At 45.8% G+C, this 13,934-nt stretch overlaps 1 protein-coding gene across 1 annotated transcript in view; it reads right to left on the reverse strand.

Moving 5' to 3' along the window:
• Nucleotides 1-225: 225 nt before the first annotated feature.
• The window catches only part of PTGFRN (prostaglandin F2 receptor inhibitor), a 108,128-nt gene continuing 94,419 nt past the window's right edge, over nucleotides 226-13,934 (reverse strand). Inside the window, exons 8-9 of the mRNA XM_038387060.2 lie at nucleotides 10,987-11,292; nucleotides 226-5,080 (exon numbers count right to left, since the gene is read on the reverse strand). Coding sequence (XP_038242988.1) covers nucleotides 4,914-5,080; nucleotides 10,987-11,292 — 473 coding nt within the window. The 3' untranslated portion in view covers nucleotides 226-4,913. The remainder of the gene's footprint in view (nucleotides 5,081-10,986; nucleotides 11,293-13,934) is intronic.

Below are 13,934 nucleotides of genomic sequence, written 5' to 3' on the forward strand. Positions count from 1 at the left end.
ACATGGAATCAAAGTTTAGACCTACCTCTGACAATGATACACCATATAACCATAGACCAGACATTTAACCTTTCCATAAAATGGGGAGAATACCTACTAAATTGGGGGTGTAGGGGAAGAGAAAAGAGGTCTGGAGGCTCAAATCTGATGTCTGTGAGAGGAGCTGTGAGTGCAAAGTCGATGGGAAGTGCCTCCTGCAGTGTGAACATTCTGACCACAGAACGGTTACCAAAAGACTTGTTCTTTATTTTGAACATAAAAAGAAACATTACATAGCATCATTAGAATCGTTCAACTCCGGCATTCCAGAATTGTGCCAAACACCTTATTCTGTACCTTCCACCAATTCCTGTCTATTTCATAAAGTGATTTTCAAGCAACGTCTGGTTCAGAGCCCAAGTAGAGAGGAATTTCCCAGCTGTAACCGAGTACGAAACACGTGGCAAAGTGAACAGAGTAAGATCAACAGGAGCCCTTAGCATACTTGGCTATTGGTTTCAATCCCAGGAGTTGCAGTTTAGATGGTACTGAACCCTTGCATCGCACCTCATGCAGCTTAATCTCCTCAGATACCAACCACTCCTAACACACACAAGTGGGCACAGGGAGTAAAAAAAATCGTGGGAAAAGGAGTGACTAAGAGAGACAGGTTTTTTAGTTAGAGACAAGATTCCCATTGTATAAAAAGAGGATAATACAAAATTGGCACACTTGGAAGACCTCCTGGGGAACTACTGCCCCAAGGATTTCAGCCTTTGAAAATACAGCAACAACAGGGAGTAAGGGGGAAGGAGGACCATCTCCCAAAGGGCTAGCAGCTGTGCGATCTAGTGGCCAACTCCTTTCACTTGGAATGGGAAGAAGATATGTTATGGGATATGATGGAAGAAGAGGTTACTCACCCTGTGCAGTAACTGTGGTTCTTTGAGATTTGTGCCCTTACGTGTGCTCCACCTAGGGGCACATGTGCCCCAGAGGCCCTTGGAGACACACATCTTGAAGAACCACACAGTTACTAAATAGGGTAAGTAACCTCTTCTTCTTTGAGTAGTGTCTGTATGGGTACTCCACTCTTGGTGACTCCTGAGCAGTATCCCCCCCATAGAGGGAGGGAGCTTAGGATTGGAGTCTATCACAGGAGAGAGAACTGCATTGCCAACAGCCACATCTGTGCCTAGAGAAGCTATGTATTGAAGACTATGTGACAGCTCTGCAGATTTCTGAAAAGGGAACATTAAGGAGAGCCATAAATGTAGATTGTGATCTAGTCGAATGCACCAAAACACTGATGGTGGTGAAATGTCAACAGCCTATTAGCAAGCTATAAAATACCCAGAAATCCATTTAGAGCGCGTCTCTGGATAGAAATGGCAGAACTCTGTTTCAGTTGTAGACAGGTCAAAAACGTTCTATTGGATTTACAAAATGGCTTAGCTCTGTCCAGATGAAAAGAGAATGCCCTCCTGACATCTAGAGCATGGAGAGCAGTCCCCAGGTTGGAAGAATGTGGCTTCGGAAAGAAAACTGGTCGGTATATGCTCTGATTCAAGTGAAATTCGTATGTTACTTTAGGAGAAACCTGAGACATAGCCATAAGGGCACCTTATCCTTGTGGAATGTTGTGAAAGGAGGGTCAGCCGTTAAGACCCTGATCTCTCTGACTCTGAAGGCTGAGGTAATAGTAGTTACTAGGAAGGCTGTTTTCCTCAATAAAGTCAATAAGGAGCTGATCGCCATTGGTTCAAAAGAGGGGTTTGTGAGGCTTTTTGGGAACTAGGTTCAGGTCCTACACAAGACCTGTGGGAAGGTCTCTGTGTGGGAGAAGAGGGTCCCCAGGCCTTTCATGAATCACATTGGTGTGGGGTGAGCAAACAGAAAAGTCTGATCTAAGACTGGATTCCACCCTCTATAATCAAAAAAAAATTTCTTTTTTCTTTTTATTTTAAACTAATACTAATCTAACTACTTCTAACAAAACACACTAGCTAACTAGGAAAACCTCTGTAACTACCAAGGTAGGCAAAAGGCGGACATGCTAACTCCATTGTGCTGACTCAACCAGATATAGCCTCAGCACGGGGCACAAGGATACCAACAGCGCAAGTGCGGGTTGAACAAATGTTGCTAATGAAAATCTCCGATTGAGGGCATGTGGGGCACACACGCACCCAGAGGGACACTATTCGAAAAATAAGGTTGACGTTAGCTAAGGGCATGGGGACCCTTCACTAATGGGCAAGGAGCCCCTGCAACCAAAATAACCCTGAGTTTCTTTCTACAGGGAGAAAATGCCAGCATGCAGTGTGTGCTTAGGAGGAACTGCCATTCCATGTTTCTTCATTCCATATTACTGCATTCCAAGCTTGGTTCCGTTTCCCCCAAATGTAATGGACAGCAACAGAGATGAGGGTTAAACCTGCAAGGAAAGCAAGCAACTTGTGCTTTGGATAACTAATCACCACACCGAACAGAGAGACGTGCGAGGAACATTTTAAAAAGAACATCAATGATGTGAGGAAAGCAAATATTAAAGCAGGAAAGAGAAGAGTCGTTTAGCTGTGTGTGGGAAAGAGGACATCAATGCAAACTCAGTGCCCCACAAGACCAGCCAGTGAGTGCCTCAGTGTGGTAAGGCAGCATAGGAGAGGACAACAAACATTCTGTGCTGGTTCTGGAAGAGGATGACATCCTGCTCTAGCAAATCAACTCCTGTGCTTGCCTCTTTTTGGACAGTATAGATGCAAGTTCTTACACTTTAACACGGGAAACTCAGGTGTGCCATGATGGCTATGCATTCCTCCCCCACCAGCTTCTTGCTGTGTTTGCCTGCAGATTCAGGAAGGGCACTGAAACACGAGGCTCAGCTTCAGGAAAAGCTAGCAACAGGGGAAGGCTGCTGAGAAGATTCAGGTCAAGATTTTCCAGCTGTGACTAGTGATTTTGGTTGCCTACATTTCTGGTTGGCCACGAGACACCTTAAAGGGGCCAAAGTACAAAAAATTATGCTGAGCACTCCCTCTGAAAAGTCAGGCTGCTTTTGAAATGCACACATCCAAAATAGTCACACGAAAAAATCTTAGCTTCAGTCCCTTTTAGGGAAAAAGTCTTGTGCCAATACTGGGAAAAAAATCAGGACAAAAGTAACTGAACATTGAGCATCTCAAATAAATGCAGTCTGTAGTGGTTATAATACAATGGAGTTAAAGACTTCACTAGCTCAGTTGTGAAATGATAAATGATTAATAAAAGGAGGTTAGATCCTGCAGTACCCCTAGAGAGTACCTGCGAATGGACTACTAGTCCTAGAGAAGGCCTAGAATATAATGAAAGTCTAGAGATGCAACAATACAGCAAGGCCTCTAGCTTTTGCAGACAGTCTCATCTGTCATTGGTTCTTTATTCCTAAAGCATAATGGAGAAGGATGGACCATTGGTGGTAACTCAATTTCCTAACTTTGTTAATTTTAGCCAAACCCAAGATGTGATATCAGTGTACTTCTTTTGTACACAATGTCTGACTTTTATTGCTTAAAAACACCAGCTGTGCTAGAAGACAGAGCTGCACGGATAACTGAGAGCAGCTCCTTAGGAGCTATGCCAAGGGAGTGTGGAAGACCAGAGCCGGGCTTTCATATGATAGCACCTATGAATATGCCTCAAACCCCCTGGAGAGATCTGCCCATGTAGTGCCCAGCAATGGAGACCCCTTGAAAAGACAGGGATCACTGCAGGTACAAAGAGACAGAGACCTGTTTAAAAAAAAAAAATCAAACTCCCCCCCATTGATGGCCTGATTTTGTACCCACACAGAGTCACAATTTGGCTGCTGTCGATTGTGGACACACTGCTGCCAAATTAGAGATTGCAGAGATGCGTGTTAGGTGGCTGCAAGGAAACAATATGGAAATTACTTTAGAACCTGTTCTGTGTATAGGTAATAGCTGGTTCCCACAACATTTCCAGCCAACGGCCAGTTGACCATATACCTGAAAAGAGCTGGTGGTCTCCATCCTCTTCCTAAAAGGACGGGTGTTCCTCTGACGAACACATCACCACCGTCATGACCGGTAACTGGCGCCTTGCTGGCGGTCTCAGCGGAGAGACCAGGGAGACTGACTCTCCACTCAGGAAGAGTAGCACCCCCCTGTGGGTCAGGGTAGAGGCACAGTGGGAGGGGCTGTGGTGGGAAGGAGGCCTGCACTGTGAAATACTTGGTCTGAGCATTCAGCCTCTAGGGTTGCCAAGCTAGCACTTGTCATCAGAACAAAGACCAACTTTAAAAAAAATATATTTAAGAAAATTGTCACAGACATGTCCATACATGCTGTATTGTGGAGTGAACTCCAAACCTCTGAAAATAGGGGAAGAGAGGGTACCCTGATAACCATAAACCCACCCTTGACCATTGCATCTTCACCAAACAAGTACTAGAGCACCCCATATGGCTGCTTCCTTCCCAGCACTGGAGATAGGAACAAAACCCTGGGGAGGAGGGGGGGAGGAGAGAGAACAGGTCAGCTAATTTTATAAAAGGCAAAATATTTCTCCCAAGCCCTGCCCACCACAATAACCCTCCCCCCCCCCGCCCAACGATGTTCCCAAATGGAGAGATCCTAAAAACAAGACAAAAGGATTTAACAGTGAATCTTGCCCGAAGGCTGCTGAACAGTTTGTGTGTCAGAAGAAAATATCCCCACAGTAAGTGTCCCTGGAAGAAGAGCTCTGTGCTGGTACACATGGCCTGTGCTCTCAGTACTTAGTATGTGGAGAGGAGAAGCTCTAGGTCCTGGCTTAGATCAGAGAGAAAGATACTGTCCATTGGGCATTTGTGTGTCACACACACACCCCCACCCCTCAGTCTCAGGCCAACTGCCCAAATCTCTCCCAAAACGTGCATAGTCTCATTCCCACACTCAGTCCATCTCCATTGACATTAACCGGCGTCGCTCCCGTCTGGTTTCTTGTACTTCCTTCTTGCAACACCAGCGGGAACTGCAGTAGCCAATGAGGCAGGATAAGAGTCCGATGATGGTGGCTAGACCAATGCCTATCAACAGTGGATATTTCAAAGCGTTCAGCACTAGGAAGGGGGGAGAAAAAAAAAGCAAAAGCAAAATGATTAAACACAGTGTATAGAGAAATGCCAAATCCGCTCGCTCTGTCTAAGAAAGGGAAAATACACATCAGCCAGGGACAGATGAAACCATTCAGAAAGAAATTCTAGTTCTCCCTCCCCATTTAGAAGGGTCTGAAAAAATTCAGCTCTCACCCCCCTCTGTTTTGCTTCCATAATTCTCAAGCCCATATAGAAACAAGAAGGACAGGATGCAAAATCTCATCAGAAAATGTCTCAGTGAGATTCCCAGCTCCAATCTGACAGACTCCAAAGGTTAAGCTAGTCCTGAGGAGCATCCTCATTTTGGGTTTTTATCCAAACCAGATTCATCCACCAATTTAAACAAAGACGGATGGAAACCCATTCCTTTTACAATGCAGCTTCCAAGTTACGAGTCAAAGGTTCTGACTTTTTGAAGGACTGTATATGTAGAGTTAGAGCTCGTTAGGAAGCAAGTTCATTCTAGCCACCTAGCAGTTTCCAGTCAAGTCCATATTTAAGTGCCCAAAGAAGTGGCCTGCTTTTCAGAAGTGCCGAACATCCTGCAGTTCAGTAAAATGGAGGGTATGGAATGAGGACCCATTCAGGGGATTAGGTAAATCAGCTCAAGAGGCACACTGCTCCAGGTGGCTCATGCAGAGTCTGAATCAACTGCAGCTCTTTCTATGGCTGGTATGGACAAGCAATATTAATTGTAGGATTAGCTCCACCAGGGATGGGAGTGGAGCATTAGAAAATTAGGGACATTTTGTCGCTGAGGTAACTCATTAGCAGCACAGAAAGCAGAACAAAGACTTATGCTTCATTTCATCTTCTTTGGGGCTCTCAGTGAGGCCATTCCTTGAATTTCTGGGAAGTACTTTGGTAAGTACTTTGCCTGACATGCCCCCTAGATCATCACTAAATCACAGTTTAACTATCTGCTGGATGTATACACCTAATGTTAAGTACATGCAGCAGTTATCAAAATTAGTTTCTCATACTTCAAGAGATTCAAGAGTTGTGTGTAACATGCAGAAAGGGCTGAAATGTAGGTCAAGAACCATGAGCACAGGGAGCAGTGTATTCGTTGTGTTTACAACAGGGGATTAGGAGTCAGACTCCTGGGTTCTGTTATTGATTGAGATACTAACTGCACCACAATTCACCATGCCTCAAGTCTCCTGTTTGAGAAATGCAGCTGAGGCCTGGTCTACACTACGAAGTTAAGACGACTTACATCAACCTTTGTTGACAGTGATGCCACCTCTCCTAGTGGCGTTGCACCATGGTCTACGTACTGAGGTCAGTGTGCGTGCAGACACTGTGACCTGTATCAATCCTAACAATCCTCCAGTAGCTGTTCCACAATGCTAGACAGTAACTGCTCTAGTCACAGTTGCGAACTCCACTGCTCAGACGCTGGAAGCCACCCACTTACCTTTAAAATCCACACATACTTTTGGAATGCCTTTTCCCGATTGTTCAGCTTTGAAAAGTGCACCCAGCAGCTCTCCACTGTTGTGTACAACTGCCCAACCAACCATGCCAGCTACACACTATAGACATGCTCCTGCCTGGAGCAGGCAGGAGGTATTGGATCTCCTGGGTCTCTGGGGAGAAGAGGCTGTGCAGACACACCTATGGACCAGTCATAGAAACATGGACATTATGAAAAGATTGCACAGGGGATGTGGGTGAAGGGGTATGACAGGGATCAGCAGCAGTGCTGCATGAAAGTGAAGGAACTATGGTAGGCATATCATGAGGCCAGGGAGGCCAACCGTCTACCTGGTGCTGAGCCGCAGACCTGCTGCTTTTACAATGAGCTGCAGGCCATACTTGGACCCTGCACATCACCATGGATACCCAGACAGAGACCCTTGCCTGGAACAATGAGGAGGAGGGATATGCAGCAGGAGGTCAAGATATGCCACAAGCCAGGAACTTGTAGACTCCATCACCATCTAGCCAGTCCCACCAGCCTCGCACAAATGAGCCCAATCCAGTAGAAGGAACCTCAGGGTAAACGTGGGCATGCATTCTCCCTTCACGTGTTTTAGATGTGGAGATGGCGCCTGGCCCAACCACAAGTTAGCAGGACACTGGTATCTACGCTTCACTGTTTTACTCAACAAGAGGTCAAGGTACCACACACACACACACACACAGGTAGTGTTTTCTGCATTTCAGTCTCCTGTAGAGTTAGGCAGTGGGGGGCATGCATGATGTCTAGCACTTTGTTTATGTACACAGGGACATCCCTTGTATCGTCCCAAGAGATCTTGATGAAACGCCCATGGAGGTACTCTTCAATCCTCTTCCGAAGGTTTTTAGAGATGGCTGCCTTATTTCTGCCTCCATGGTAGGACACTTTCCCCACGTCACTCCATGATGACTTTGGCAGGCACCGTTGCAGTAAACAGGCTAATGGCATATGGGCCCAGATGGCTTCAGGATGCCAGCAGCTGCTGTGTTCTCTGGGCCTTCGTGACCCTCAAGAGCAAGGTATCAGCTAAAATCATTGCTGCCTGTGGTAAATAGTGCCAGTACCCAGTGCCACTGCCCTGTCCTCATGCCCACGGAAATAAGTGCTGAAATTTTATTGTTTTACACAACCTAACAATTCCCTCCTGATTCCCCACCTTGCCCCAGTGGCCATAGTGACTGTGGCTGCTGCGGCTGGTGAGTGGTGCTGTGCAGAGGCACTCCAGAGGGTCAATAAGCAGGGTCTTGTTTAAAACTTGTAGGGGAATAAGGGAAGGGAATTCTGAGATCTTCCGCTTTCTGTCGTGACTGTAAATAGGATATATCCGTCTGTTTTATCGGTAGCTGCTGCCACTGCAGCCTTGAGGGGTGCCCCCTCCACACGCATCTCTTGATGAGGAAGAGAAAGAGGACGTGTTCACCAAGATAATGAAAGTCAGTGGCGCATCAGACCGTGAACAGAGGGCCTGGAGGGTGAACATAGCATACAGCCTGGAGAAGGAAGGAACAGGCAGGAGAAAGACAAAGGAGTCCCAGTGGGAAAAGGAGAGGAAGATGCACCAGGACAATGGGGTTTCCCAGGCAGCAAACACAAATGCTGCAGACTCTTGTTGACCTACAGCTCCAACAGCCACAGGCTCACCTCCCCTTACAGTCAATGGAGACTTCCACTTCTTACATCTTGCATCAGGGGCCACATCCCTATCCCCCCACAGCAACGGACAGTAAGGAAAACCACAGCTTCACATACACTGACCTGTGAGAGCCAGCATTGGTCCATGTTTGGCAGAAATGGACTGGCATGGACATGAATGTTTTCCACCGTTCTAATTTTAAAGTTCTGTTCTGTTAATTTACAATTAAAATTTTGTACTATCTTGGTTTTTCTTTACACATTAATGTTTGGCACTGGTTTGGGTATGTAATACATTTTTATTTTTTGGACAAATTCATCTTTATTACATTCTGCGGTATGTCTGTGCTTCGAGTGCCACTAGATTATTCATAAGAGATCAGAGACACAGAATTCATAGGTTGAGTGAAAAACCCAGTGTAATAATTATAAATGTACAGTGAGCACTGCACAATTCATTGGTTCATTAAAAGACGAACATAAATGTACACCAAGCACTACACAATTCTTGACAGTCATCAAAAGGTCAGGGCCAGGTAGAGCACAGCCTACCACACCACACTGCTGTGGCTGATGGTTAAAATGATCTTTCAAGGTGTCCCTCAGCAGCACAGCTCCACACTGAGCTCTTCTAATGGTGCTCGTGTCAATGTCAGCCAACAGCTATTCTACCTCCGTCCTACCCCTCAGCAACTTTTCCTTCTTTGCCTCATAGATATTATGCGGTACACAGCAGGAAGCTATAACCATTGAGATGTTTTTCTCACAGAGATCTAATCTAGTGAGTAAACACTATTGAAATCCCTTCCATCTGCCGAAAGCACATTCAGCTGTCATTCTGTACCTGCTGAGCTGGTAATTGAATCTTTCCTTAGAGCTGTCAAAGTGGACAGTGTACGGCTTCATAAGCCAGGGGAGCAAAGAATAGGTGCGGTCCCCCAAGATCATTATTGGCATTTCAGCATTGCCAAAGAGTAATCCACCTGTCTAGAACAAGTATCCCCAATGCAGATTTCTGAACAGCCCTGTGTTCTTAAAGATGGAAGCACCATGTATGTTCCCTGACTAGCCCACATTGATCTCAGTGAGCATCTCCGGTGATCCACCAACGATTGCATAACCATAGAAAAGTAGCCCTTTCTGTTCATGTGCCAAGAAGGGCTGGGGCCAAAATAGGGATATGCGTGCCACAGTTCTGGAAACCCACAGCTGAAAATCCATCCATATCATCCTGCACATTGCCTAGAGTCACAGTCCTGTGTACCAGGATACAGTTAATGGTCCTACACACTCGCATGAAAGCAGCCCCCCACTGTGGATTTTCCAATTCCAAAATTATTTCCCACTAAACAGCAGCAACCTGGCATTGCAAGTTTCCATGGTGCTATCATCACTCATTTCTCAACCATCAATGCAGCTCGCATTCCGTGTCCCTGCACTGGATTGCAGGTGCCAGCTCGGCAAACAGATCCAGGAATGTAGCCTTTCCCACCTGAAAGTTCTGCAGCCACTGCTCATCATCCCAAACCTTCATTTCGATGTGATCCCACTAGTCAGCGCTCAGCTTTCAGGCCTAGAAGTGGCACTCCACCGTCTGCAGCTGCTCTGTGAATGCCAACAACCTTGCATTTTTTTTATTTTTTTCCCCCCACTGTATTCCCTAGTAATCTGTCCTCAAAGAAATCATCACATCCCCCGTCGTTGCGGTACTTCCTGCAGCTCTGCAAATACCGGAGCACCATTCTCCCTGAGTTTGTAACGTACAACAGTACACAGCTGTGCAGGCTCCATGCTTCTGTCAGAGATGGCAGACACTGACAAGTGTGGGTTTGTACGGTTTTTAAAAAAAGACAAAAATGTGATAGGATAGAGATGGCATTATGGGATGAGAAAGTTGCCTGGTGGGAACTTGACCCCTTGCTCCCTCTTCCCCGCGACTCGTGTGTGCGCGCGCACTACAGCGCGTTCCAAAAATTTCCCAAAAGGTATTGCGCCAGAGGGCAGCGCATGACACACTGGGATACCTACCCATGGTGCACCGCATTTTACATTGACACAAGCTCTCCTGGTGTGTACATGCAGCACCAACACAAGCAGTCATATACGCACAAGCGATGCAGTAACTGCGGTGGCTTTACACTGATAGAACTTGCATTTACTAGAGTTTGTAATGTAGACATGGCTTAATACTTCCCTTGGGTGGTCAGCACCAGGGTTAGTTTACAATATAAATCATGTGGAGAGTCTTGATTAAAAGATGCTATAGACGTGAGAAGTATCAGGCCGCTCAATGGGTTTGGAAAGGGGAAAGCTTTGTGTTTGTAAGCACGATACATTGCTGGGCACATTGTATGATCAGGAATTAAGAGTTTAACATGCAACAGAAAATGCAAAGTTTAACTGCAGATAGAACTAGCACTTTTCATATTTAGAGGCAGTTGCAGAGTACTTAAAGCTTTTCTAGTTCTACGACAATACACATTAGACCCATAGCATTACATGTGTTCTTATCATCAATATGCGGTAAAGTGTCGTCACTGGTATTCCTGAGCCTTAGCGTCCCCACTGGCAGAATACAGCAGGTGTACAGATGGGCTATGAAGTTCACCTTCGGTAGAAAGGAGGCGGCTACAATGCAGGGGCCTCTAAAAGTGCGGGGGGGAGGGAGGGGTGCATGCAGAATGGGGAATAATTGGTACCTGAGGGCTCCAACAGGGGTGTGGCAAGTATATTCCCCAGCCTCAACAAGAAAAGTATCTAAAACCCTTACCATCCATTTTCACAGATACGAATATGGGCTTGGATTTGATCTCCAGTTCCCGCTGCCAGACACCCGTGGCTGATCGCACCCAAGGGGTTACTGAGCAGTAATGGTTGCCGAAATCCTGGCCCTCACAGCCATGCACCCGCAGCCGGAACTCCATGGGGCTGATCCTCTCCAGGCTGATGTCGCTGCTCCAGTTCCTCCTGGCTTGGGTCACGATCCCTTTCCGATCCAAGGAAGCTAGCAAGACAGGGGCTCTGTCCAGTGCAAAAGAATGCACAGCAAACCAGGAGACGTCGAAGGACATATCATCTGAGTTTGAAGGCAAACAGAATTTGGCAAGGACAGTGAGCTCTGAAGGATATTTACAGTGTTACTTAGTCAGCAAATGGGCAGAGTCTGGTGTCTCTGAACATACAGGAGCATTACAACCAAATGACTGAAAATATTGCATAGATTTAAAAACAAAAAAAAAACACCACACCCTGCTCTTTGACAAGTCAGCTTTCCAGCACAAACTGGGTAAATCACAGAAGAATTACAATGCAGGTGGTATCATGAAAATATGAACTCTTAGGCAATTAACCTCATTTCTGAATTGACCAGACACACAAGGAAGATTATGACTGCAGGAAACTCAGTAGGTTCGGATCAATATTTGGCATTAATCCTTGGAATACTATCTAATTATGACAGAGATGTTGGGAGTCGTGGGCACTTGCTAAAGCAGAGGAAGCCGAAAGGGAAGAGTCAGGGCTAGGATACTTAGTGGGGTGGTTGGGGCTTTTTTTCAGGGATGGTAGCAGGGGATTTTTAGCACCTGGGAAGGGCTGTCAGTGGGAGCATAGGAAGGGTAGTGAGCAGAGCTGAAAGTAAGCCAGTACACCCCGGTACGGCGTGCCGGCAAGAGCCGGTGCGCCATACTAGGATGGCCTGGCTTCCCCAGGTGGCAATTTAAAGGGTCTGGGGCTCCCAGCAGCGGCTGGAGCCCCAGGCCCTTTAAATTGCCACCAGAGCCCCACTGCTGGAGCCCTTGTAGAGGGCAGCACATGAGTGTTTAGCAGCTGAAGAGGAATAGGATTAAGATGTTGTCAAAACACAGCTTTAGCAACTAGGGGACAGTGGGTAAATTGTGCAGGTACTTGTTGGGAGGGTAAGTGTGTCATGAAGTTGGGCTGGGGTACAACAGTAGGAAGGCTATGGATAGTTGGGAGAGGGACAGGGTTACTTACTGGGGACAGCAGGAGATCTTCTATTGTCTTTTTCCTACTATTTTAGACTGAAATCTCAAATTTAATTTCATAGGTGAGTCTTTGCTAAGCAAGCCTAGAAGCTGGGTAAGACAGTTGTAATTTCCACATGATTAAACTAAAGCACAAGGCCAGAGGAGCAGAATGCTAGAAGTTTGCTAGTGGACAATAGTTTCCAAACAACATCCTTGACCTTGTCTAATCCCTCGTGCTTGCAGAGAAGTCTCTCCTCTAAAAAGACAGCCTCCCAGCTGTAGTTAGTGTGCTGTGTGCTCAACATAAAAAGGCAGGCCCCCAGGTAGTACAGCGATGAGCATGCTAGAATTGCTCATAAACCACCACACACACAATGATATCACTAAATATTTGCCTTCACATCCTGCCCATGCAACAACCTACCTTTCTGCCATAGTTTTTCTTTAGTTATGTGTCAGAAGGGACTATGCCTCGCACACATTGCACTTGCAAGGAGATAATCTACCAAGTGTCTTTGTAGTGACTTCCACCTCTAACACCAGTTAACAGGTAGTCAGAGTCCATCAGTATAGCTGTCCCTTTCCGTGCTCATACAAGATCATATTGATCCATTTAGCAGATCTGCACTTTTAACCCTATTAGGCTGGCAGCTGAGGATGCAGGTTAATCACTACAAAACATCTTCTGTGTTAATACCCCAATTCACCACACAGCAGGTTAGAAAACCAACATGGATGATATTATATACAAGTAATATACAGAAAGCAGCTAAAGAAAAAGAGACCATAAAAAACTATGACTTAAACACAAACTTGTCTAGGTTTCAGAGTAGCAGCCGTGTTAGTCTGTATTCGCAAAAAGAAAAGGAGTACTTGTGGCACCTTAGAGACTAACAAATTTATTAGAGCATAAGCTTTAAGTGAGCTGTAGCTCCTTTTCTTTTTACAAACTTGTCTAAACTCCTACTGAAGATGGATTCCATCTGACAGCAATAATGAAATATTCTCAATCTCTGTGTAGGGATGATAGAGGTGGGATAGACCATTCTCTACCTGAGCTATCCACAATGTCAGGAAGATAAGCAGGAGGGACTAACACTATTTCCTTGATCACCAGAGTCGGGGACTTTATCGTGAGGTGTGCTAGCCTGGCCACATTGTAGTCAATGGGCTCTAGATAATACACAGCACACATACAATACTGTTCTTAACTAAATAATCAGTGGCCCACACTGTCCAAGGAAAACTGTGTTGAGCTCTTCTTACCACACAAGTGGCTCAGATGTAGTAGTGGCTAGCATGGCTTTGAGTGTAATGAGGACACAGCCTTAGACACAATTCTGCTGCTTCTATACATTATCTGCATCTCTGATTCCCCTACACATTAAGCACACAGATGGGCCAAAATTGAAGCTCATGTCCTTATGAATTTTGGATACAGATTGGTGTTGGCGAGGGTGGGGGGGGGGGAAGATACTGAATATGAATTAGTTGAATTCCTATATACAAGCCAGCCTCTACAATTTTGGATCCACATCAGATCTAAAACTGGAAAGGGTCTATGTTTTCCAGTTCTGAATAAGGTCCAACCAAAATATCACTAACATTTTGCAGGATATCAGCGCCGTCAGTCCTGAATTGAGCTTCAATCTCAATACCTAGCCCTACCCTACACTTGCAGGGGGTATCTCCTTGGCTCATCTGTAGTTAGCAGGTGCCACATCTATGT

Source organism: Dermochelys coriacea, chromosome 1 (genome assembly GCF_009764565.3).
Source record: "Dermochelys coriacea isolate rDerCor1 chromosome 1, rDerCor1.pri.v4, whole genome shotgun sequence".
NCBI lineage: Eukaryota > Metazoa > Chordata > Testudines > Dermochelyidae > Dermochelys > Dermochelys coriacea.